This window comes from Hesperophylax consimilis, chromosome 16 (assembly GCF_061612785.1).
Source record: "Hesperophylax consimilis isolate HC1 chromosome 16, BYU_Hcon_1.0, whole genome shotgun sequence".
Taxonomy (NCBI): domain Eukaryota; kingdom Metazoa; phylum Arthropoda; class Insecta; order Trichoptera; family Limnephilidae; genus Hesperophylax; species Hesperophylax consimilis.
This window is the reverse complement of record NC_142851.1, coordinates 21,474,245-21,499,530: the sequence shown is the minus strand read 5'-3', so window position 1 is coordinate 21,499,530 and position 25,286 is coordinate 21,474,245. Positions and strand designations below refer to the sequence as shown.

The 25,286-nt window shown below is 33.6% G+C and overlaps 2 protein-coding genes across 3 annotated transcripts in view; one reads left to right on the top strand and one right to left on the bottom strand.

Annotated features, from left to right (window-relative positions):
- The first annotated feature begins 498 nt into the window (after nt 1–498).
- On the top strand, nt 499–19,665 carry LOC149416883 (CLIP domain-containing serine protease HP8-like). Of its 2 annotated transcripts, XM_089641036.1 has the most exons (8): nt 519–653; nt 788–878; nt 3,884–4,053; nt 14,372–14,507; nt 15,153–15,258; nt 15,552–15,739; nt 16,635–16,739; nt 17,841–19,665. In XM_089641036.1, the coding sequence occupies exons 3-8, from the start codon at nt 3,946–3,948 to the stop codon at nt 18,143–18,145; spliced, it is 948 nt and encodes a 315-aa protein (XP_089497162.1). In that variant the 5' UTR covers nt 519–653; nt 788–878; nt 3,884–3,945; the 3' UTR covers nt 18,146–19,665. The 2 variants fall into 2 exon arrangements, with proteins under 2 accessions (XP_089497161.1, XP_089497162.1); XM_089641035.1 differs by lacking the exon at nt 788–878 and having other exon boundaries at nt 499–653.
- A 125-nt stretch (nt 19,666–19,790) lies between these two features.
- LOC149416882 (transmembrane protease serine 9-like) overlaps nt 19,791–25,286 on the bottom strand; it is a 49,655-nt gene continuing 44,159 nt past the window's right edge. Inside the window, exons 15-17 of the mRNA XM_089641339.1 lie at nt 23,700–23,881; nt 21,551–21,816; nt 19,791–20,834 (exon numbers count right to left, since the gene is read on the bottom strand). Of these exons, the coding sequence (XP_089497465.1) occupies nt 20,667–20,834; nt 21,551–21,816; nt 23,700–23,881 (616 nt within the window). The 3' untranslated portion in view covers nt 19,791–20,666. The remainder of the gene's footprint in view (nt 20,835–21,550; nt 21,817–23,699; nt 23,882–25,286) is intronic.

Sequence of the window (25,286 nt, the reverse complement as noted above, 5' to 3'; positions counted from 1 at the left end):
CTATATAAAACTACAGTTATGTGTGAATATGGGAGATACCGAATGCAACTTTAGTTAAAAAAAACATGATCTACTAAACTGAGTTTAATATATTTTTAGATGTTGATACAATCTTTTTTTCAAATAGAAACAAATATAAATTGATCTGCTGATTTTAAAATTAAAAATTAATAGTCCTACTTAACCCTCTGGAAAAATTTACGATTACGAGTGAATATCAGTATTTCTGCAATCATGGTGGAATTTTTCCAGTTTTTAGTACTTGTAATGGACAAAATTATTAAAAGAAGAAAAAAACTAGGTATACGCCCACGCGAGCGCTTAAAGAGGCAAACAAAAGTTGACTCACTTTGTTTTTTAGTATTTTTATGACATAAAAGGTTATCATTCAGATACATGATTTATATTGTTTATATATCGTCATGATCGATAAGAAAAACCAAGGAATTTTCAACAACAGAACTTGTATCACCGTCCCGCGTTACCCAGACTCTGAAAATACTGAATCAGTCTCAACACAACCATGTTCATGTTATATTCTGGCGACTTTGTGAACAAGTACTATATTTATTGTGGCTGGTTTTCTAAGGAAATACAGAGATGCCTCTGTGCTTTGTTTATTGTTTTTGTTTTTGTGCAAGGAACTGACGCTCGTAAGTATTGTTGTAAACTCTTTAAATTATGTAATTAACTATGCAAATCAATTCATACTCGTTTAATCTGGATAAATATGCATGTGGCGATGTCAATCGTTTTTTAATCACGAAACTTATTTATTATATTACAGGAACCTAAAACAATCAATTAAGATCCGTAAAGAATATGAACAGGTTTCGTTCATTTATGTTCACCCGATGTTCTTCTAAAAGTCTAGTTAGGTAAGATTAGTTAGGTACTCTTAAATTTCACCGGTAAGTGTAAGCATTCACCAAATAAAATCATCGATAACAGTCCGAAATAAGCCTTCTTCAAACCAGTCTTCTGTAGGTCCCAACATGCAATATATTATAACTCTCCTTGCGAACCTAACATAACATATCCAGTGTTTACCGAAAATTTTGTGTAAAATCAATAATTTTATGGTCAATATAAAACACACTCCGAAGATTAGTGGAATAGGTGAGCAATATGTCTTTTTTTATTTGAGTTTACTTAGGAAACATACCGTTATACATGTGAATTAATTTGAAATTTATTTTTTTTTAAACAGTTTTAAGTTAAAGTGATTGAAAAGAATTGACGAACAATAAAAAATATTTGTTTTGGTTTAGGATCCACTTGTCAAATATCATTTCGAAATGGGAAAAAAATATATATCTATTATTATTACACAATTCAACTATTTAATTTTTATTGAATATTTATGAAAGCAGTTTTCAACATGTTTTGTCATACATACCTCAATAGTAATAATACCTGTTTAGAAATCTACATATATTACAATATTATTGTTTTACATTGTTCTATTATGGTGATTACTACTACCTACTACTACTCATTTGGTCCTAAGCATACTCATTTGGCTTAATTAAATGGTCCAATACAGGTTTAGATAACTTAGAACGATTAATTAGAACTACGCTAACAAAGTTAAATTGCCATCATCCAAATTCAGCTATAGATCGAATTAATTCACCTAGAAATTTAGGAGGTAGAGATATAGTCAAAATTACTTCTTTGATAGAAATGCTAAGAACTTTTTTCCATGGGAAAGCTAATAGCTCAGAAATGAACAAAATAATTTGCAAGACAGATAGAAACATTACACCGTTAAATTTATAACACGAGAATGGCAACATTTTTATAAATCCCAACCAGGAATTATTAGATTCCTGGTCAAATAAAATTATTCACGCAAAACACTTCAATTATCTCAACCAAACGTATGTTGAGAAAATTTTCCTCAAATAAATGGTTGAGTATTGGAGAGTTGAGCGCAAAAATAGAAGGACTTATGCTTGCCATTTAGGATAGAGTCATTAATACTAAAAATTATAGGAAGCATATAATCAAAGATACAAATCAAATTGATGATTTGTGTAGAAAATGTTTGGCTTTTCCGGAAACTATAAGATATATTATATCGGGATGTTCTGTATTGGATAACTATTTAGGCAAAATAAAGTTTTAAAAATAATTCACCAAAGTTTGATAATTAAACATAACTTGATTGACTGCCGTAATATAGTACCATATTATGGATACGAACCAAATTCATTATTAGAAAATACATTTTATAAAATATATTATGATAAAACTATACTAACAAAATTAAAAAATAACTTATATCATTGATATGATTTAAGATTTTCACGGTTAAAAGTATTTTTGTTATTTGTTTTTGGGGTGTTATGCCGTGTTGCGCTAACTCCTTCTTTAGCCAACGTTTCGGACAGCATTGCAGTGTCCATCATCAGGGCAGATGTGTTATTATTATGTAATAATTATTATGTAATAACACATCTGCCCTGATGATGGACACTGCAATGCTGTCCGAAACGTTGGCTAAAGAAGGAGTTAGCGCAACACGGCATAACACCCCAAAAACAAATAACAAAAATATATCATTGATGTCGCTATTCCAAATTCCTGTAATATTTAAAAATCTGTTTCTGAAAAAATAAAAAAAACACAATTTAGGAAATGAGATTAAAAGAATTTCGCACTCTCAGACTATAAAAATATAACGTTTTGTTATTTCGGCTACTGGCATTATACCTAGCTCTCTCATTCATAATTAAGGCGCATTAGATCTGTCAAAGAATTTAGATATAAAAATGCAAAAATCAGTCATTTTAAATACATGTAGGATTACGAAAGATTTTTTAAATATTTATATTGAGGGATCAGTGAAATTATAGGTCCAGTTAGGAGTTTTACCGAGCCGAACCCTCTGATATGAAAATATCTGGAGTCGGTGTATTATTTTCCATCAACATATATTACAATATTTTTGTTTTACATTGTTCTATTATGGTGATTACTACTACTACTACTAATAATACTAATACCTGTTCGGAGATCTACATATATTACAATACTATTGTTTTACATTGTTCTATTATGGTGATTAAAAATTTCATCAAACGTCCTTTATAAAGATCTCAATAGTCCGCCCAAAATAAAGTAATGGAACAGGCCTCCAGGGGGGTTAACCCGTGTTGTTATTTTCACGTCTCTTTACCTGTCTAATCTCACCAAATATTAATTCGAACGACTTGGGAGTGGTTTCATTCGAATACACCCCTTCCTCGTAGAGGGAAGATCACTATTCATTTATAACGCCAATATGTATGTATGACCAAAATTTCGTGAATGTACGAATTTTTTCATTTGTCAAACCAAACCAAAGATATTTCTGGTGAAATTGATAAAGCATTTTCAAAAAACATTCTCTTTATTGATCAGATCTTTAATTTCTTTAGCCTATCTTGGCCTAGGTATCGAAAAGGCTTAGGTTAACTGGCGGCATATGTTTTCTTTAGATTATAAATTACACTTCCTGGGATTATACCTATTATTCTACAAATATAATAAAGAAATGCCATATGGACGTGTTTCGTATTAAAAAAAAGTCTGACCATTATTTGCTTAAATTTCAAATAATAGAGAACTACGTTTCATCATAAAATGGGATTGCAATATACTATATACAAGTGTGAGAAAAACAGGGCGCGTATTAAAAATGTGGTTTCTTTTCAAATCTACTAGAAAGGCATTTGTAGTATCTATAATATCTATTCAGTTATCGATTCTCAGCTATAATTTTTAGTCATTGTCTAGCCTCAATAAGTGCCTTTTAGGTGATATTTGACAAACAGCTCTTCAGAAATTATTTAAGATTTTTTCATAATTATTTATTCAATGTTATTATTTCCAACAGAGAGAATATTTGCAGCACAGTGTCCGAGTATAGGCGGTGTCGATAGTCCCTGTGTTAACATTATGCAATGCAGGGTCCTCTTGAAACTGTTGAGAAGGCGACCCATTCGTCCAGAGGCAGCCGATAGGCTAAGGCAGTTGCAGTGCGGCTTCGATGGAGACAAACCCAAGGTAACCATCGTCACATTTTTATTCCTTTTCCGTGCTCCTCCTTCAAAAGGGACTACATGAAATATTATAAAATTTGAAGACAGTCACATGCAAACGTGAAACGATTCGCGCGGGATTATCGCCTCTACGGTATGATCGTAGCTTTACTTTTTCGAGTAATGCATGTGTTCGGATAACAAGATGGCCACCTTTACATCTTAAGGCGATGCCATACGTCGTGTAATATTTTGAATCGAGCCACCATCAATAACACTCCTTACGTAGATGGCGATAAGGCTTAAATTCCCGCTTAACACCATCCAGCTGTTTTTGGCCATCAAAACATGGCCAAAAAGTGCCTTTTATTTTATTTTGTGGATGTTCAGGCATAAATATTTCAATGTTTTCCGATCATTTTATAAATAACTTAATTTGCTACATTATACAATAAAACCATAACCGAAAATGGTTTCGTAAGTAGGAGATTTTGAACTTTAAAGCAGTTTTCATAGGCCTTATAAATCATTTTTTTCTGGGCTTATAAAAAGACATATGTAAAAAATACTCGATTATTTCAAATGCCAAGATGTATTTATTATACTCGCGGTATTTATTTAAAGCATCTGAAACATTTCTAGGCAACCAAATTTTCAAACCAAAAACACATGATTTTGCATTACTACGTATGGCATCGCCTTAAATAAAACAGTTGACTGAGTGCGAAGAAATAACAATCATAAAGGTTTGTGTACATGAACGATTAGCAAACAACTCAGTAATAAGAAATTCATCACAACTTTTCAATTTAATCGTTAATGAAAAAAATTACTACATTGTCATGGAACACGTTGTATATATGTGAATACACCACAAGAGTCCCAACTGCTCCCAGCCGTAAGACTACGACATCCCCAATTGGGGTATGTTATGAAGCTGACAGTAATGGGGAGAGGAAGTTGATGGAGTAATTCAAATCAATCAATGCCTAAAATCATTTCAAGCAACTTGTCAATTTTCTGAATGGTGATCTTTCACCAGGACGATACTAAGAGTATCTTCCACTGTTGAACATGTCGCATATACCAATGATATAATATATTATTTTATTTTCATTAAAGCTGTTTTGTTTTTCGAGGCCACCCACTCTTTAGATGAAGTTATATTTGCATAGATTAACATCCTTTTCAAAAGTTTCGCGCTGATAACAAACAATGTTAATTGTTTATTTTTTAGTGAACGGTGAGAGATTAAATAATATTGTATAAGTCCATTTTTGATAAGTTTGAAGCAAAGATATTTGATAGAATTATATAATTCAGGTTGGTATTGGTATTTGGTAACAATAATTGTATCACAGAACTTTTAGATTAGATTTAGATTTATCTGAGTTGACTAATTATTTCACAACCTTTGTTTAAGATCCAATGTTTAGCTATAATTTTTAAAAATTGTCTTTTTATGTCATTGTATATTATAGTCGCAATGTACTTGAAATTTCTTTGTACCACTGTTGTATTTGTTTATTTGTTTATTTATTTGGAAAAGTTGACAGCAAATCTTTAATTATATAATGATACATTAATAATATTATCAATTATGCCAATTATGAACTTTCCACTGATGAATAGTTAATGGTGTTACAATGGTGTACAATGGCATAGAGATGTTCTCTTAAATTAATTTCTTGTTTAGTTAGGAAATATTAAAAATATTAAAATAAAGGAGGGTGGGGGGGAGGAGGGGGAAATATAGGATAAGGATTAAGAGGCAAAGGACGGGAATATATAGGAATTGAACTTCTAGTTTGAGTTTTGTTGACTATTGAGTTTTTGTTTTATGTCGCGTATAGTCGAGTTAAATATGTCAATATGGTTATAATTTAAGTTAAAAAAGTGTGTGGATCTGTAGATAAATGAGTTTTGTTTGGAATTTGTCTTACAATGAGGGAGATTAAAAGTAAGCGACTGACTGCTGTTGCGATTGGGAACATGGAATAATAGGCGTTGAAGAAGATCAGGACTATCGATTAAATTGTGTGTAATTTTGAATAACATTACCGAATCTGCTACATTTCTTCGGAAAGTTAACGTCTGTATATTGAAGAACTTTGCAGAGTCTTCATTACTGATATGAGATCGAAAAGAGCGGAAATTAAGGTACCTTAAAAATCTATTTTGAACACTTTCAATTCTATTTTTATGTATTGCATAGCCTGGGTTCCACACTTGTGATGCGTATTCAAGGATACTACGAGCGTATGAGAAATACAGTATTTTGAAAGTAGCAATGTCTTTGAATTGTTTACAGGAACGGATTATGAAACCCAGCATAGAAGATGCGTTAGTGACTACGTGGTCAATATGTTTATTGAAATTCAGTTTACTATCAAGTATAACCCCAAGGTCCTTAATTTCTGATTTGGTAGATAAAGGTTGATGATTAATTGAGTATTCGTGTATAAATATGTTTTCTTTTCTAGTAAAGCGTACGATGAAGCATTTGGATATATTTAATTCCAGACAATGGGCATTAACATACGCGTTTAAACGTTGTAAATCCTTTTGCAGCTTGTGACAGTCTTCGATTGATTTTATAGGTGAGAAGATTTTCATGTCATCTGCATACAGGATGGTCTGCGAGTGTAAAAAACAGTGACCAATATCATTGATATAGATATTAAATAGTAACGGTCCTAACAGGCTGCCTTGAGGAACTCCCGATGTTACAGCAACAGAGTCGGATTTAAATCCAGCAACCACTACTATTTGGCTACGGTTGGAGATATAAGAAGAGAGCCAACGATAAAGATTGCCGTGAATACCAATCTTTAAAAGCTTGTTCAACAAGGTTGAGTGATCGACCTTGTCAAACGCCTTACTATAGTCGGTATAGACAGTGTCCACTTGTATTCTGTTATCCAAATTATCCTGCAGGTACTCTGTGAAGGTTAAAAGATTTGTGGTTGTAGATTTACCACTAATGAAACCGTGTTGGGTCGTATTCAGGCTGGGCTTAAGAGCAGAATATAGTTGGTCATAGACTATTTTTTCAAAAATTTTGTTAAATATACAAAGTTTGGAGATTGACCTGTAGTTTTTAACGTCTGTTTTTTTGCCATTTTTGAAAATAGGAGACACATAAGCAGATTTCCATATAACAGGGACAGTGCAATCGGTTAGGGAACTATTGAAAATTAAAGAAAGGGGTAAGGCTAGATTGTGTGCACATTGTTTGATAAAGATTGAAGGTATTTCGTCAGGACCGGCACCTTTGCGAGTATCAATTTCCTTAAGGTATTTTAAGACAATTTCTCGTGTCACCTCAATATTGCTTATATTGGATGTATGGTTCCCGACGTCAGTTGGATCAAGGGTAAGTGGATCGGAGGGTTTACTGAAAACTGAACTGAAATATTTTGAAAATAAATTTGCAATTTCCGTTCCATTATTGGCTTTCAGCTCTCCAAAATACATACATTTTGGGACACCTTGGGATGCGTTAGAAGATTTGACGTGGCTCCAGAAGTTTTTAGGGTTTGAGGAAATATTATTTTCAATATTACTCAAGAAACGGGATTTGCTTTTCCGACATAAGTCTTTGTGCCGTTTACGAAGCAGGGAAAATGCGTCATAGTCAGCCTGGTTCTTGTGTTTTTTATATTTTCTAAAGTATTTTGATTTTTCCTTAGTTACCTTAATAAGGGCAGCACTGTACCAAGGAGGATATTTCGAGTTCCACGAAAGTTTATGAGGAATATGAAGATTTATGAGGTATTTCAAAAACGTATAGAAACCGTCAAGCGCTGGTTCTATTTGAGAGGTAGAAAAAATGGAAGCCCAGTCAGTTTGTTCAAGGGCGAAATTAATTGAATCGTAGTCTCCACGATTATATAGAAAAACTTTTCTTTTCGCATTTGTCAATGAAGGAGTTTCCTGAAATGGCACAATAATGGATAGAGCTTTATGATGTTCATCTTCGGGAACTAGCGGGTCGTCATTAGATTCGACGGAGATTAGTAGATTTGACAGAATCAGATCTAGGATATGGCCGCTTGAGTTTAGTTCACCGTTATATTGAGAGAGGTTCAGAAAATGCATACAGTCTATGAAGTAATTACTAACGTGAGTAGAGTAATTACTAGCTGCATAGTGAGCAGATGGCGTAGTTTGGATCCATGAAATTTCAGGAAGATTAAAGTCACCTAAGATAATAAAAGAATCATTGGGGTTATTTGATACTACGTCTGATAACATGTTCAGGAAATTTTCGATTAAATATTGATGTTGAGTCCCTCCGGGGATGTACACGCAACATATATGGACTAAACTGTGTGGTGTAGTATTGGTGCGAATGGTGACCCAAATGTCTTCAGCACAAGAAGTCCATTCTGGTCTGGCGACGCTGATCAGCTCCTGTTTAATAGCTATCACTACACCACCGCCAAGACGCTGACCGGTGGAAGCGTAATCGCGGTCTCTACGATATACATAGTATCGAGGATCGAAAAGTTCTTCGTCTCTGATACCTTTGGTGAGCCATGATTCTGTGAGGGCAATTAAATCGTAATCGTTTGAAAAGGTATTTTGAAGGATCGTCGTAGTCTTGGTACGAAGACCTCTACAGTTCTGGTGATATATTGCTAAAGACATGGGGAGTATTCGAATAAATATTAGTGAGTAGGCGGTAAGTTATACATATAAATGATAACTTCAATAAGTGAGTTCGGTTATAGTGGTCATGCAGTTTTACAAAGTAAGTACATCTAACACAATAATTTCTTGGTATGGGTGCATAAAGTAGTTTAAAATAATAATGGTATAAAAATCTTGTAATACGCATCTCTGGCTCGGCTAGTGATAATATTATTCTGATGTTGATATAATTAGATAGAGGTAGATATCCATATTTGAGGTAAGAGCGGTTAATAATACTTTTCAGTTTATATTTGAGTGAAATATTTGTTGACAAATGAGTATACGGTAATTTGCTTACCACGGCGGAGAATATAATTAGTGTGTGTGAGACCGCGATTGTCCGTCGAGTAGGTCTGATTGTCGGGAGTGCAGGGGGTCGCCAACATGCGGTAAAATGTATTCCAGGTTGGTTCTTGAGAAGTGTAGACTGATTTAGAAAAGAATTAGAAAGTTTGTGGGAGAGGGTGAAATGGTAGAGGGAGGGTGAGTGTAATAGGAGTGGATAAAAGGAGGGGGGAAATGTATGAAAAATAGTGTATGAAAAATCCATTTTACGACGCGAAGAGAATGCAGATCGACTCAGGCTATTTTCTTTAGGTCCTCTTCCTTGAAAATTGGTATGGGAGGCGAAGTGGGATTTTTTCTCACAAATATCCTGGTGTTTTTTATCCACGTGAACTGGAATCCCTTCTCCTTGGCAATCCCCTTGGCCCGAAAAAGGAGGTTTTTGTTAGAACTAGTCAGATGGTCGTTGACATAGATTTTTCTATCGTCACCAGGGTAATTCAGGTCCTTCGTGCTTATTCCTTTCCTTCGTCGAATTTCGGTGATGAATTCATTTTTACGCGAGCGGGTGGTAAATTTAACAATTATTGGTTTGATTAATTTGGAATGAAGTGGGTCTTTCGCCGAGACTCTGGTGGCGAACTCAATTTCGTTAGTTTTAAAGTTGTGTAAGCCAAGTTTGTTTGCCATCTCTGATAGAATGTTTGGAATGTTTTCATTGTTATCTTGAGGTATTCCTTTTATTTCGACATTCTGTAGTCTCATCCATTGCTCCCTTTTGTTGGAATCTTCTTGTATTTGTTTGATGGTCGATTTAAGGGAGGAAACTTCTTGTTCCAAAAAGTCTACTTTGCTCATTGACTGTTCGAAAGCTTGGAATCTATTGGAAAAGTCATCCAATTTTGAGTTGTTGAAGTCCACAGATTTTTTCAGTTCTGACATGTCTTCCTTGACTTGCTTATTAAGTGTTTTGAGAGAGGCAAGTTCAGAAGATATTTTTTTTATTTCTACCATTACATCTTCTATTGGGTTGGTTGACGTAGCGGATGATTGGAGTGAAGTTTTGCATGTAGTGCAGCGCCAGCTTCTTCTTTTCTCGTTATTAGCCTTTCTGAATGTAGTTTCAGATGTTCCTCCGCATTCGTAATGAAACTGCTTACTGCAGGAGTAACACGTGATGCCGTCGGTAATAGTTAGTTGGCACTTATAACAGTTCATGTTGAAAAGGTTAGGGTAGGTATACATTTGTAAACTGAAACGCGAACCCTACCACGAATTACGGGAATCAACTGCAAGCGGCGTGGCGCACAGTGGGCTGAAAATCATTAAAATGAATCATCAACATTAAAAAGTGTCTTTTTCAACTATGAGGATTTAAAAAAAAAATCGCAAGTTGCGCCACAATACGAAGCATGTCAAAAAAATACAAATAAATAGTAGTATATCTGTGTGTAAGGGTAGAATGTCCAACCTTATGATTCCAGAGATAGCCTCATTTTTAATGTCAGTGCCATACAAATTTTTCTTTAAAAAATGATAACTCCTTCATTTGTACACGCAATTGCTTCGTACGAAATTTTATAGCATAGTAATGATCAACAGAATCCATTTCTAGCCAAAAAAATACCCTTGAAAATTCAAGTCAAAGGCGATTTTCAGCCCACTGTGCGGCGCGGCGTTTCTCTCCCATAAATTGAGGTTCAGTTCGGCAGTTCGGCATTTTGGCTCGCGGATGTATACGTACCATAAAAGTTCGTTGTATTTAAAGCGAAGCTTAATTCCAAATCACTATTTTCATTAATCTTTATAACGAATTGGTGTACATTATGAATACCAAAAAATATGCTTTAGATAAATCGATGGTTCTCCTATCGCTTCGCTCGAGTAGAATACAAATAAAAAAATAAATTACTCAATAAAAAATATAAATGCAAACTACTAAAAAAAATATTTTTTCAATACAAATGTATGAACTCATAAAGGAAACAACTTTTAAAAATACAGTATTATAGATAAGATTATCTGTGACAGTTTCAATTGATTAACTTTTTTGCTTTCTTATAAAATTATTTACAAAATAAATAAAAACCAGGTTTTTGCTTGAAATCGAACGTTTCTAGACTCCGTTTGTCAAGTGAATTTAATGCGTAATACCTACGATATAAGGTATTCCACGAATATACACATTTTTGGCTTGTACGAGTAGCTTCCTCTAAATCTCTTTATGATCTGGTAAACCTTCTGAAATGAAATGTAAGAGGTGTAACAAGAGTACGTTTAAATTAAGAAAAATTCAACTAAAAAGCGTTTTCTTGTATACAACATAGTATTGTTTTTACGTAAAATGTACGTACAAACAGTCAATATTTTAACGTAAAATGTTATGCCTAGATTATTATTTTTAAAAACTTGACTTTTAAATCAATTTAGATTTATTTGCATTGTGCGTGTGCATAGCGAAACCTAGATTATTTTCGAATAACAGTACTTATTATTCTACTACTACTTCCATATCATATATAACAGTTCACCACCATCACCAAACAGAAATATCGCGATTAGGTAGGTACTTTAGAACCAAACTGTAAAAACTACAAAAATCCTGCAAAAACCGTTAATATTGGAAAAAAAATCGTATATACTATTTTTTATAAATCATAGAATATCTTTAAAATCCGTAAGAATTATATGATATACAGTAGAAGATCAAACCGGCCATCTATTTCTATATTTATATAAAAGATATGCAAATTATCTATTAAAAGATATATTATTTATCTATATCTATTAATTTATTTTGAAAAAATACATTATATTATGTGGATGGAAGCTTTTGATTGACCAACTAGGAAGGTTTCCCGTTTTAGGACAGTCAAATTAACAGTTTTCAAATTATCATAGATGTACACAATTACAATTACAAAACAGTAACATTACAGCGCCCTTGAGGTGATTTCGCACAAAAACGGCGCTATACAGGTCATCCAATTATTATTATTATTATTATTACATAATATATGATAATAACACAATTACATAATAGTAAGACTATCTTGTTGAATAATATGACAAGCAAATGGAGTAGGTAATACACTAATGTCGAATATAAGAAAAATAAAAAAATTAGGTAAAATTTAAAATTTGATAATAATTATGTAAAAGCGAAGATCGTGAAAAATCAGATTACATTTTTTCCGTAGGTATCTACTATTTATTTGTGTTTTTTTTTTAAAATTAAAAATGAATACTTGAGTTTGGTTGAGTATTTTGGCCGGAAATCCAAAATTAAGTTTTACGTGAAAACGTCTGTGCAGTCTTTCCACTTAAACAATTTTAATTTTTGATTTCATAATATTAAAAACGTCGTTTATCTTGACGTGAAACAAAACGGTGATCAGCTAAAATATGGTATGGTTTTTTTTTTTTATTTACTAAGAAAAAAGTGAATATTCACAAGAGATAAAAATATATTACATTTCATATCAGACATCACTTTTTTGTTTGTTTACCCAATTTGTAGAGAAATATTCTCGGGTCAAACTGGGGAGCTAGTCTATGTGCGTATATATATAGATAATAATATGTATAGTTACAAAAATGGAAAAAGAATATTTTCAAAAATACTGTAAAATACAACAAAATATTGTACAATAAGAAAATTAATATAATTATAGAAACAGAATATCAACAAAAATCTACGAAAAATCAACAAAAATATAAGCAACAATATAAGCAACAGAAATAAGCAACAGAATATATCTGAAAATCATCGATAAAAGTAAGTCAATCTTCTCTGTAAAAATACAACGAAAGTTTTATTTTAAAATTAAAATAATTTTTATCACTTTTTATTGTATCCTAAATAATAATATAATAATAATATATAATATATAATATATATATATAATATAATATAATATTAATATCCTTTTAATCATAAAATAACTTTGGGCCTATATAATATTCATGATGGTGTTGTGCAGCTGTCGTATTGCATCTAGATACATACATGTTCCCAGATGTTCTAGGTCTTATACTTCGCGTTGAGGACCTTCCAGAATCTTTAAAAACTTAAAATAGCATTTCTTTCAAATATTTTTGAAATCGGTAGGACCTTAAATTTTTCAAAAAGTTCGTTGGTTGGAAAAATTCTTGGTTTTTTAATAATAACTTTGATTATCATTTTTTGTGTTGTTACTATCGAATACAGATTATTCTCATAGATACCTCCCCATGCGATTATTTCGTACTGCAACACTGACTGTACAAGAGCAAAGTAAACCATTTTAATATTTGAAAGATTTAGGATATTTCTTAATTGTATAAAAATGTAAGTAAGTTTTCTAATTCTTTTTACACAGTTTTTGATATGTTTCTTAAATTTCATGTTACTTTCTATTTGACATCTGGGGTTTTCTTCAGAATTTTACAATTATTATCGTTACATTCTCCTCCTTTACACGAACGACTGTGCACTATCACGCTAATATTGGAATCTGTGACAGGATCATTAAGATACAAAGGTGTATATGATGCTTTTTCTGCATTAAGACTAAGTAAGTTATCATCAAACCATTTCTTCAATATGTTAATGTCAGCATTCGCAGCTATATTCACTTCTGTCCATGTTATTCCTTCGATTATGATGACTGTGTCATCCGCATATGAGATGACACTTCCATTAAGAGGGAGAGTGAACATGTCATTGACATATATAAGGAAAAGTATATTAATAAAGTATATTAAAAGTACATTTTTTAGTAATATTTCAGAATCAGTTTTGCCTAGATCTAATAACCGTTTTTTTATATTTGGACCGAAGGATGACAATTTACACAGTTTCAGCTGTGAAGGGATGTTATTATACATATATTTTCGAAAATTTTAATTAATATCAAATTTAATAATATAATTATTAAGTGCTGCAAGTATTTTTTGGTTTTTGTTATTGTTACAGATGTTTCGGCTTTCAAGAAACTGTACTGTAAAACTGTTTGAAAATGGCCTTGAAAGCCGAAACAGATGTAAAAATAACAAAAACCAAAAATTTTTTCAGAACTTAATAATTATATTATTAAATTTGATTTTATTAAAATTTAAAAAAAATTATATGGAGTTCTACGAACTAAACACAAAAACAATAAATATATTTTTTCGGACCAAGATATGAGAATAGTTTTTATATGCATAAAAAGACATAGAAAAATCCTATTAAAAGTAATTTTATTTATCTATTTCTATTTCTTTTTATAGATTTTATTACGCTCCACAAACTTTTGCTGAAATTTATGTTACTCGCAATTTCCAGCAATTCAAGAAAGTTTCAACATTACACTATAATGTCGTAATGTTTTCTCCAGGTGTGTTGTCCTCCGAACTCTCTCCTGCCGAATCTGAATGAATGCGGGGAGGATAGAATGCCAAACAAAATCGTAGGAGGAAGAATCACAGATATTTTTGAATTCCCTTGGATGGCACTTCTTGAATATACCAAGCGTGAGTGTACCTAAGAAATTACAGATAATTGTTAATATTTTTAACGACAACATTTCAACTGGAAATGGAAAACTCCCGAAACAATTCTAAAGATTGTTTCTCAGTGACTATACATGTCGAATATATGTGGAATAAACTTTTTCCGATTTCGTAAAATTATTTAAAAATCTCAAAGCTTACATGAAAATGGTTTTTTTTTTCAAAATGTTGGTATTACGAGTAAATATTTCATTTTTATTTATAAATAGAGATATTTGAGGGTTGAGTAATTTCATTAACGGTTATCTCAAAATAACATAAAAAACGTACGCGTACAAACTAGTTTTTAGTATTTAAAATGCTTTAGTCTGCAAAAAATTGCTTTACAGCTGTTGTACTTTGAAGACTATTCTATTTGAAACCACTGAAAACTTTCCCAAAAATGAAGCTTGAAGGATTTTACCAAAAGAATATGCATCAATACACATAATTCTAAGTATCTGCGGTTTGTTTCAACTCCTGTTGCACCACCTACATAATATTATGAAAGCCACCGTAATTCATCACCATCCACCATTGTTTCAATTTGTGTTCTTTGCCTTGTTTTTTGGTATAATTTTTTTTTGTGTAATTGCTTCAATTGTTGTTGTTTTTTAATATTTTTAGCAACCGGCAAAGGTTTCCACTGCGGAGGTTCCTTGATCTCAGCTCGCTATGTCCTTACTGCCGCACACTGCATCAGAAATCCAAACATTGACAGAAGAATCAGACTGTAAGTACCATCTAATGTTTTCAATTGGTACCCACTTTGAGATTCAACCCCTTACAATTTTTATTTGCGGCTTATGACATAAAAAAAACCTTTTAAAGCACTACCAGTTGACTGCATTAGGTCCCCAATATTTTGTGAATGCGAATATTACTTTTGTTACTGTTGTTTGATTTGACATTAGGAGGCATCATAAAAATATTTCCTGGGAGCAGTCACTTTTATGTACACATATAATACAAACTTAAAAATTTATTATGTAAAAATACAGTCATTATAAAAACGCATTTTTGCAGAACAGGTGTCCGACTCGGAGAATGGAACGTATCGTCTGTTCGTGACTGTATCGCAAACGATTGCTCCGATCCTCCAGTGGACGTGCCCGTTGAGTCCAGCCTAGTTCACGAGAACTACAACATGAGCGACATCAGTCAGCTAAATGACATTGCCTTGCTGCGTTTGGCCTTCCCAGTCAGCTTTACAGGCAAGTCATTATTTCCAGATGGAAGATATCCGATTGGCCGCAATAGTTTAAGCTGCAGAGGATGTGCTGGGAGACACTGACTTTGGACCGGCCGTATGCGAGCATAATTTTGCGAGCGCCAAATTGCCAAAACGCCAATAATACCCAACACTTCGCTGGTGAGATTATGTGTCACAAAAACCACGCTATGCAAAAATACAAATCATCAAAAAATTATTAATTACGGTGATCACAATTATTAATAATAGACCTAGTTAGACATAAAAAGGTTTCTAGTGATTTTGTATGTTTAAATTAGTTCTGACGAGGGGTTACAATCCATTTTACTTGCACCAAGCACCCATTTGGCTTAAGACCAGCCATGTATAGATCGAGGACTATACGCTAAAGAAATGCTTGAACGGTCGGTCGCTTAAGAGGTTTGTTGAAGAAATGATTCACCGACCAGAATAGGAAAGGGAAAAAATGTAGGCACTTCAATTTAATTCGATTCTCGACCCTCCATTCTGACGGGATTCCACGATGAGGTCATTTTTGGGGTTAGTGATCCTTTCCCTCATTTTTGCTACCCTGGTTCTCATTAGGGCTGTGATTCCTTGAACTCGCCCTTCCTTGAACCCATAGGAGGCACTGGTAGCTGGGAAGTCCGAACTTTATGCGGTATGAGTATTGTGTTGCACTCAAAGCCTTTGTTTTGGTTTTCTTTTGTCAATTTTTTCAGTTGGCGCAGTGCTCGCATGTATTTACAAATATCTATTTTTAGGTTCGTATACTTTGCGTTATATATCATAAAACATTGTTTTGTATTGATAATTGTATAATTGTATTGTATTGTCCAACAAATGTGAAAATTGTCTGATAAGTGTATGTTTTTAACTCAATTTTCTTTTTCTAGATTATATTAAACCAGTGTGCCTTCCTGTGATCAGCCAATTTGTTTCTACCCAGTCTTTTGTGGGACAAGAACTGACGGTGGTTGGTTGGGGTAACACTGGAAACGGTTAGTAGAACAATATAAATCCTATTATCGGTTTTCCCTGTACTTCTGAAGATTTCATAAAGTTTGGCCGTGCCGGATTAAGTTATGTAAAAGCCAATGCCTAATCTTCCTTATAGTTAATCTGGCAGTACGTCTGAAAAACGTATTGAAAAAGTGAAAAACATACTAAATAAGTAATGACAACATAAAAATTAAGTAAAATTAAAGAATCGTCCTTCGGGGACGTCGCCGCATTATCCACATCCTTTGCTCATTGCTTGGAGAGCTAAGCCACTCGGATGCAGTCACGACAATAACGTTGTCTGACTTCCACGTTCTGGCTCTGAAGTTAGTCGTATAGTTAGTGTGATGTGAAAACGCCATAGAATAAACTATAAAACTAGAAGTAATACAAATTTGAGTGGAAACATATGTTCCATTAACTTACCTATTGGTTCTGTAGCAACCAGCACGCGGTCTGTCTCTATCACACTTGCCTGAAATTGTACATCGCTATCCCATTTAACTTTCGTAATCGTGGTGAAACACAATTTTGTACGGAAATATTGACCCAAATTGTGCTTACATTTTGATCACGAAACACTCCCACAAGGCACTTCTTATTTTATGGAAAAGGCTCAACAAATCGTTATCTGTAATTTAATAGAATAAATATACCTTTTGGCAACTCATCGCAAAATTGGTTTTTGCCAAACATTTTTTTTTTAATTTTTGGCTATTATTGACAGTATTCTATAAATATTAATTCTTCCGCAGCCCACGATAGATGAGAATCCCAGATTCAGTTCGTCAAAATCGAATGTTCAGGGTAATTTAACTGTAGTTTGAAAATATTCTCTAATGTTTACTAATGCCCAGGCACTTCGCCGACTTCCCACAACATTCCCCTGGCACCGGGCATTTAGGAAACTTGTCCATCATCACACGTGTTATCTTGACCAGACCATGCGTCATCCAAATGTATTGCAATCTTTCTATGTGTACCAACGCAGTGACACGTGATTAAGATAGAGGAGTGTTCGGGAAAGATCAGCTAACGGTCTCAAGAACAAAGTAGAGAAGTAGCGCATGATTAAAAAAATATATGTTTTGTGTTTTCAGAAACATCATCCAATGTGAAGCAAAGCGTCGAAGTGCCTGGGGTCTCCTTCGCGCAATGCCGGGCCACCTACGAGACCTTTGGAGCCACCATCACGCGCGACCAGCTGTGCGCCGGCGGTGTGGCGGGGAAAGACTCGTGTCGCGGGGACTCCGGGGGCCCCCTGCTGGCGGTGGCCGGTGACAACGTGTTCGTGGTTGGCATCTCGAGCTTCGGGCCATCTCCGTGCGGGGTCAAGGGCTGGCCCGGGGTCTACACCAATGTTGCATCCTACAATTCTTGGATCTCGGAAAACATTCTTCCATAAACTAATAAGTATACGATGAACTGTGCTTTGAGGCTTTGAAATATTTGGTCAATTTCACCTGAAGGAAGTCATTCCAATATTACAGTAGAAGAAAGAACTTGGTAACGGGAAGGTTATCATATTAAACGGTCGATTAGGTTAAAAAATCATCCGTCAAATCGAAATAATTAAAATTTTCAACAACGCTTAGAATTTATTTTCTTTGCTGAATTATTATACTGGGTATTATAGGACGTAATTTACTTTCTTTAACCAGTGATTTTTGACATAATTTGGAGTAAAAAATGGAAATGAAATTTTGGTCTTTGGTAACTTTTTGCTGTTTTTTTTTCAAAGTTTTAAAAAATTCTTCCAAACGTCGAAAATATAAAAATAGCATGTATCAAATGGTCATTCAGCCAAGTAACCGCATAACCTCTAGCTGTCCAATTCCTACTGATTTTCTATGTTTTTTTAGAAAAAAGACATCAATTCTCCGTCCCATGATTTTAACTAAAAACTTATTGCTAAGGATAATATTCAAATGTCACCCGTCACACCCGTCAGAGCCACTTTTCAAAAAATTTAAAATCCTAGATATTCGTCAATTATACATTAAGACTATTCTTATATGCATAAGGAAAAACAAATCACGAAAAAAACAACAAATTATTCACACCCGTTACTCGTCACACCTAAAATGTGTGATTCCTCCAACAAAAACAGCATTCGCCCAGCGACAATTCTCTTATATTGCTCTCAAGATATTCAATCCACTCAATATAGATACCAGAAAATCGGAAACTTAACATTTTTATATAAAAAAATATTCAGAATTTGCTATTGGTAAAGGTAAGGAACTATTTCAAAGAATGTCCCGTGTCATTCAATTAAATTTACCCCTATTTTATTCCATTCTATTCATGTCTTTTTTTTCTCTCTCTTATTTTTGTACATCTTAACATTTTAATGTAAAGAATTATGGCTACTATACTACATGCACGAGCTTAATATGGTGACTGTAGACAACAAAAAACTGTAATCATTTAAATTTTTATGAATAAAGAAACACCAAAAAAGTCACCGGAGACCAAAATTTTATTTATATTTATTACTCCAAATAATGTCAGGAATCACTGGTTAAAGCAAGTCATGTACGTCCCTTAACAGCTCGTATATTGCGCGATGATATCTAATTTTGTAAAATTAAATCCAAATAACGTACTTATATAAAAGATTTTTACAGAAGGAATATGTATGTAATATTAAAATGTTTTATTGCGACCGGGATCCGAGCTCGGGACCTTCTGTTATTCTAGTCTGTGCTTTCATTTAATTTTTCTGTGTGTTTTTTAATTCACATATATTGATTGTTGTCAATATTTACTATCATCATGAAGTTAGTCTGTATTTTTTTTAAATATGGATTTAATATAACTCAGGTAGCATATAATATTGTAATCTTTGGTCACATCAGTGAATTGTAGTCATTAGTCACAAATGTTAGAAATTTTCACTAAAACATTTTTGAAAGAAACAAACACTGGTCTTATTTTTTCACTTTATTGTGATTTCATACCACTTACATCAAAAATAAAAGAATGTTCTTATTTACATAATTTTTTTTCATGTAATACCACTCATGAGTTGATGATCCCTTTCAAAATTCAAGCGATTAAATGTACAAGTAGGTACAAATTAAACCAATTTATTATTATCTATTTATTGGCGAAAGACTTGTGTAAAAACATAATGTAAAATAGTAGGTCACTTGTACGATTTGTTTAAATTGTAGGTCTATTCAATAGAAACACTTAACATCAAGAATATTCAAAAAATAAAATAATAATCTTGATATAAATTAGTATAGTTACTACCTAAGGTATTATGTAGTGAATTTAATATGGTGAACTCACATTAAAAATATAAGGAAATGAAAAAAACCGTATCAAATGGTATTATAAACTTACCAAACTTTAAAACAGCATGCCATTCACATTACATGCTAAAAATCCAGCCGTCCTATGATAATCTTACTGCCCAAGAGCTAGACCGAAATGAAACCCAAATCTTATAAGTCCGTTAAGAATATCAGCACCTATAGGAATTTCCGTCATATTTCTTAGGTTCTTGCAAAGCTTACTATTGGCGCCTGAGCGGTATACCTGCAAATTTTGGGAATCTACCACCTGCCCGAGTGTACAGCACATTTGATGCTTTCACTATATTAGTACAAAATTGTAATTATCAAGAATCAAAAGATTTTTTCTGTGACTATCGTTTTTCTGTGATTATCGTCCAATTTTGTAACCTACGACATTATGTTATTTAGCCATACACGTTTTGGTATATATTTTTGCCAGGTCACTAATATCTGGTGCAGTGGTGCGATGAAATTACTTTAGATCTAGGGAAATATACACATAATATGGAAAAGTGGAGTAGTTTATAAATATATCCAAAGGCATATTTTTCTCCCCTTTTTATCTCGGATTGAACTCCCGATAGGCCAGGAACCGCCACTGCTAACAAGTATAAAGTGTTAATTAGTTTTTTCTGATTCTTCTACTGGTTTGATGTGATCCAGAATCCATTTAAGGTGGTAGGTGGTATTAGCAAACACTCCTGGGGGATCTCCACCGCACATCTTTGGACCAAAGGACACAACTCCAATGAGGAAGTATTGAGGGATTTCCTCTCCCATGACCACCTAAAATTAAAATGTTGTGAAACACTTTTGAATCTTATACACTTATTAATTACACTTGTTGGTCACCGGTCAGTATCCAGAATATTGTATTTTGGTACTCTATAACCAACAATTTAAGAAATATCTTGCATCAGATATGATTTGAGATTTTCACGACCAAAGGTATTATAGTGATTTATTTACATCTGCCCTGATGAAAAGCTGGCTAAAGAAGGAGGAATCGTCCAAAATGTAATAACGTAATTCCCCAAAAATAAATTACTTTCTTCCATCAGTTTAAATTTATACCATCTAGAAGAGGTAATGTTCTTGACCTGGAAGAACATTATACTGTTTTAATTTTAATTCAAATTTTTGGGGTAGATGTTAAAATATAGGGAGATAATAACCCTTTGATTGATATGTGTTCTTCACATTATCGTACCGTTTATTTGGTTACATTACATATTTTTCAGTGTCTTCTCAGCAAATAATAAAGAAATCACCAATCTTGCTACGATCTTTTTTGAAGATAAGCAAGATTGGAAGTGCTGAGGACTAGAGAAAAGTGGTAAAGTCGACAGAGGGACTGAAGCCGGTGAATAAGATGTGTGGAAGAAGTCAAATTTCATTCTGGGATGTAGTACCGTGAAATTTGTGATTTAAATGGTGGAGATTTCTTGAGGCTATTCAAATTTATCAAATACAAAATTAGGAGAAGAAAAAATAAGCTTAACCTTCATAAGTGGTCCACCTGAGTCTCCTCCACAAGCATCTTGTTCAATTTTTCCTCCGGCGCACAGTTGCTCTTCAGTTAAAGTCGTTAACTGCTTATAGAAATTGGCGCATTCGACCAGTGAAATTAATGGTATTTTTAGCATCTGGAGTACGGTGGCGGTCTCGAGGGTGTCCATACTGGTGATGCCCCAGCCAGCTGTCTCCGCCATCCCAGTCATATCGAGGGTCACACCGGGCTGTGGGAGACATACGTGGCCAACCCAACCTGGAGAGAGATGGTTGGATTCGTGATTGAGAAAGGTGAAAGATAAGGTTTCGTCGGTTAATAATTAATTAAGATAAGAAAAAGCGAAATTAGAACTTTTAAGACTTGTACCCCTTGTAGGACCAGAACGGCCAAGTGCTGCAGTTGGTTCAGTTTGCAATGTTTTCTGTGTATTTCAAATGCGCAATATACATCTTATTATTTAATTTTCCGTAAAAAAATACATTTTTAGAAATAAGATAAAATTATCTTTTCGGTGCATGTATTTAAAATAAACATGAATATTTTTGTTGTTTTTGTTGTTTGTTTTTGGGGTGTTATGCCGTGTTGCGCTAACTCCTTCTTTAGCCGACGTTTCAGACAGCGTTGCAGTGTCCATCATCAATAATAAAATATATATTTCTAAATAATAAAATTTTAATATCAATGGTGAAAAATTTGAAAAAAAGTTGGCTTTTAACGGTTTAGCGTGATTATTTATTTATTCATCAATTTTAATTTTGATTTGTATGAGTTATTTTCGATGTCTGTCTCACTAGGAAATACCTGTGTAGAGACAGATGCAGGAGGTTCATAAATTTGTTCAAAAATACGTACATAAATTGAGCCTTTTTCATGTTGTGTTTTACAGTAGTCTGCAATAATGTGACGGCCCTTTTTTAGCGAACAACTTCGATATTTTTATGTTTATGATATCTATGTTTATGACATCTTTGTTTATGACATCTATGTTTATGACATTTATGTTTATGACATTATAAATTAGAGTTATTTGCGAGCGTGTTCAACGTTTGACAAGAAATATTCCGCCCGACAATACTCATTTTAGCGCGGCATCCAAAGTATCAGATAAGCTTAGGTTAATTGTCAATATGCACATATTTTTAATAATGTCGTTTGTAACGCAAAATTACTGGCTTATCAACGAACGGAGTTGAACTAAAGAAGCTAGTGGAATTGAAAGAATTCGTATAAGTGACGAGTTGAATCCGTTCACCAATGATGCTACACGCTACATTCGGACTTGCAGAAACCAAATTTGAATAAAAACTTCATTAACTAACTTCAATTCAACATCGATTCGATAGGCGCAACTACCGAATGTACTAGATAGCTACGTAAAAGTAAAAAATACTGATAAATTGACAATTTCGAATCAAAATAATAATTCTAAAATACATTGGCAGTCCGCATGTACTTTTTGACACTAAAAAGTTAATTTGCTCATGAGGTCTTTAGTTATGACTAACAACATTTGTTCCTCCAAGTTGGAACGGAATCAATTGATCGCGTTTTGATCGTCCATGGATTGTGTATACGATTTCTTTCAACTTAAGGACTCAGTTCACGTCCATTCATCAATTAGCCAGTTATTTTGCATAACGAACGACACTATCAAAAAAGATTTACCAAAAATATTTTCCGAAACCTTGAAAGCCTCGCTAAAAGCAGCGGCTTTTGTCTACCGACTGTCTGAATCATATTTCGAACATCGCAAACTGACCACAGATGACCGATGTTGTCAATATCGTATTATCATAAGGTTTTATAGATCGGTATGAAATCATCGGTAGCTACTCCTATCCACCCAACATTGTAAAGTTATCTATTTCACTATGCTAGACCCCCTGGTATTTTATAGTTTGCATGTTATGTATTTCAAATGTCTTTGTCCAAAGATGGTTTTAGTAAAAGGAGCTTTCAGGAAGTTATTTATTTTTGACTAGGGTATTGGGTATATTTTGGGTTGGTTTGTATAGTGTTTTGTTGTTTTGGTGCAAATTATCCAGAATGTTTCTTGCAAAGTGCTGCTTTATGTCCAAAACGTTGATAGTATTGACGATCGTATCAGTGCTGGTATAGAGAGGAAGATTGCTGCTTACCATTGAACAGGGCTTCTTTATCCAATCTGATGAGGGCAAGGTCCTTAGTTAGTCTGGGATTGTCATATTTCTCATGGATTGTAATCTCTTTTATGTTGAAGTCTTGAGGCGCCTCTGCGCACATATCACTTGCGCAGTCTATTTCCGTGGTGATATCGTGTTCTCCTAGCCTCACCTTGATGCTGGAGTAGAAACATGCAATTATATTTATATATATAAAAATAAAATAAATATGCACACATGTATATTTTTCTTTATTTAATTTTTATTCCACACAACGTCTCAGCTCCCCACTCCCTGCAGCCAGTGCGATTACGGAATTTCAAAATTTATTGATATAATGTATAAGGCTAAAGGGAGTGAGAAAGAAAAGAAAATTGAAAAGTTAAAGGTAGAGAAGTACCTGGCTATTCACCAAACCAGGCTAAAACCATTTAAAGCAACGTTTTAATTGTGATTGTTGGATTTTCACCAGGTCCCCCTGGAGAAGACATACTGAGAGTATCTATCAATCTGGAGGTATTTACTATTCTCGACTATTTATCTCTGGAGTATTTATAATTATTATTCTTAATACATTCAAAACATAAATAAATATGAAATACTTCTGCCTTATGTAACTAAAGCAAATTTGTTTATTCTGCCATCCTCTTGGGGAAATCCCACAATGATCTGTGACAGCGTGTATCACTCAGATAATTCGGAGTAAAAAGGTTATCATCGTTTTGATAACTTGCCATTCACGATAACGCCAAACTTGTTGCCAATAGTCCAATTTAATGTCAATTCAGGAATATAATATCATGCGTCGCGGGTACATTCGTACAGTGATAGGCATTTGGTATGAATAGACATGACGGAATTTCATTTTAACTGGAAAATTACAGACTACTACCCATACAACAATCTACCTATTTTGTGACTGCGTAGTGTAAATTTCTAGTTTTTTTTTCTATAATACGTCAATTTTTATTAATAGTTGTATTTAAAAATACAATTATATATTTTTTTGTTGTCTGAGGATTGAACCTTCCTCCCATGGACTGGTTCTTAACTGCTGTGAACATTAAAAATGTACTTTAACACTTAAAAATTTGATTCAAATTAGGATTAAACCTTTCTCCCCAAACTGACTAAATTGAGTGAACCACGCTCATCACTTAAGCCAAATTCTTGTCCAAATTAAGTTTTTATGATGTCATCCAATTTCAGAAAATACGTGTGTGTGCCACCAAAAGTTGATAGAATGCATTGTCATCGACAACGAGTCTATCTGTCGCGTTTCAGTTAGTGGGTTAATTTCCACTTTATTCCTTCAGTCTGTTAAGAAAACTGAACAGAAATTCAAACAGATGTTTAAATAAATTACCGGATGTCATTTGGTTATTTGTTCACTTTGAATGTTTGTGACCTTTGGACCTTTGGGTTTTTGGACGACGCGCGACGCGTGGATTCGATTTTTATACAAATAACAGTTCTATTCAGAGATTGATGAAAATTTGCATTCTTGGCCTTCAAAACAAGAGTAAGGTATCTGTCTTCGTGTTTACATGAGATTTCTAAAGATCTGCATAAAACCCGACGAAC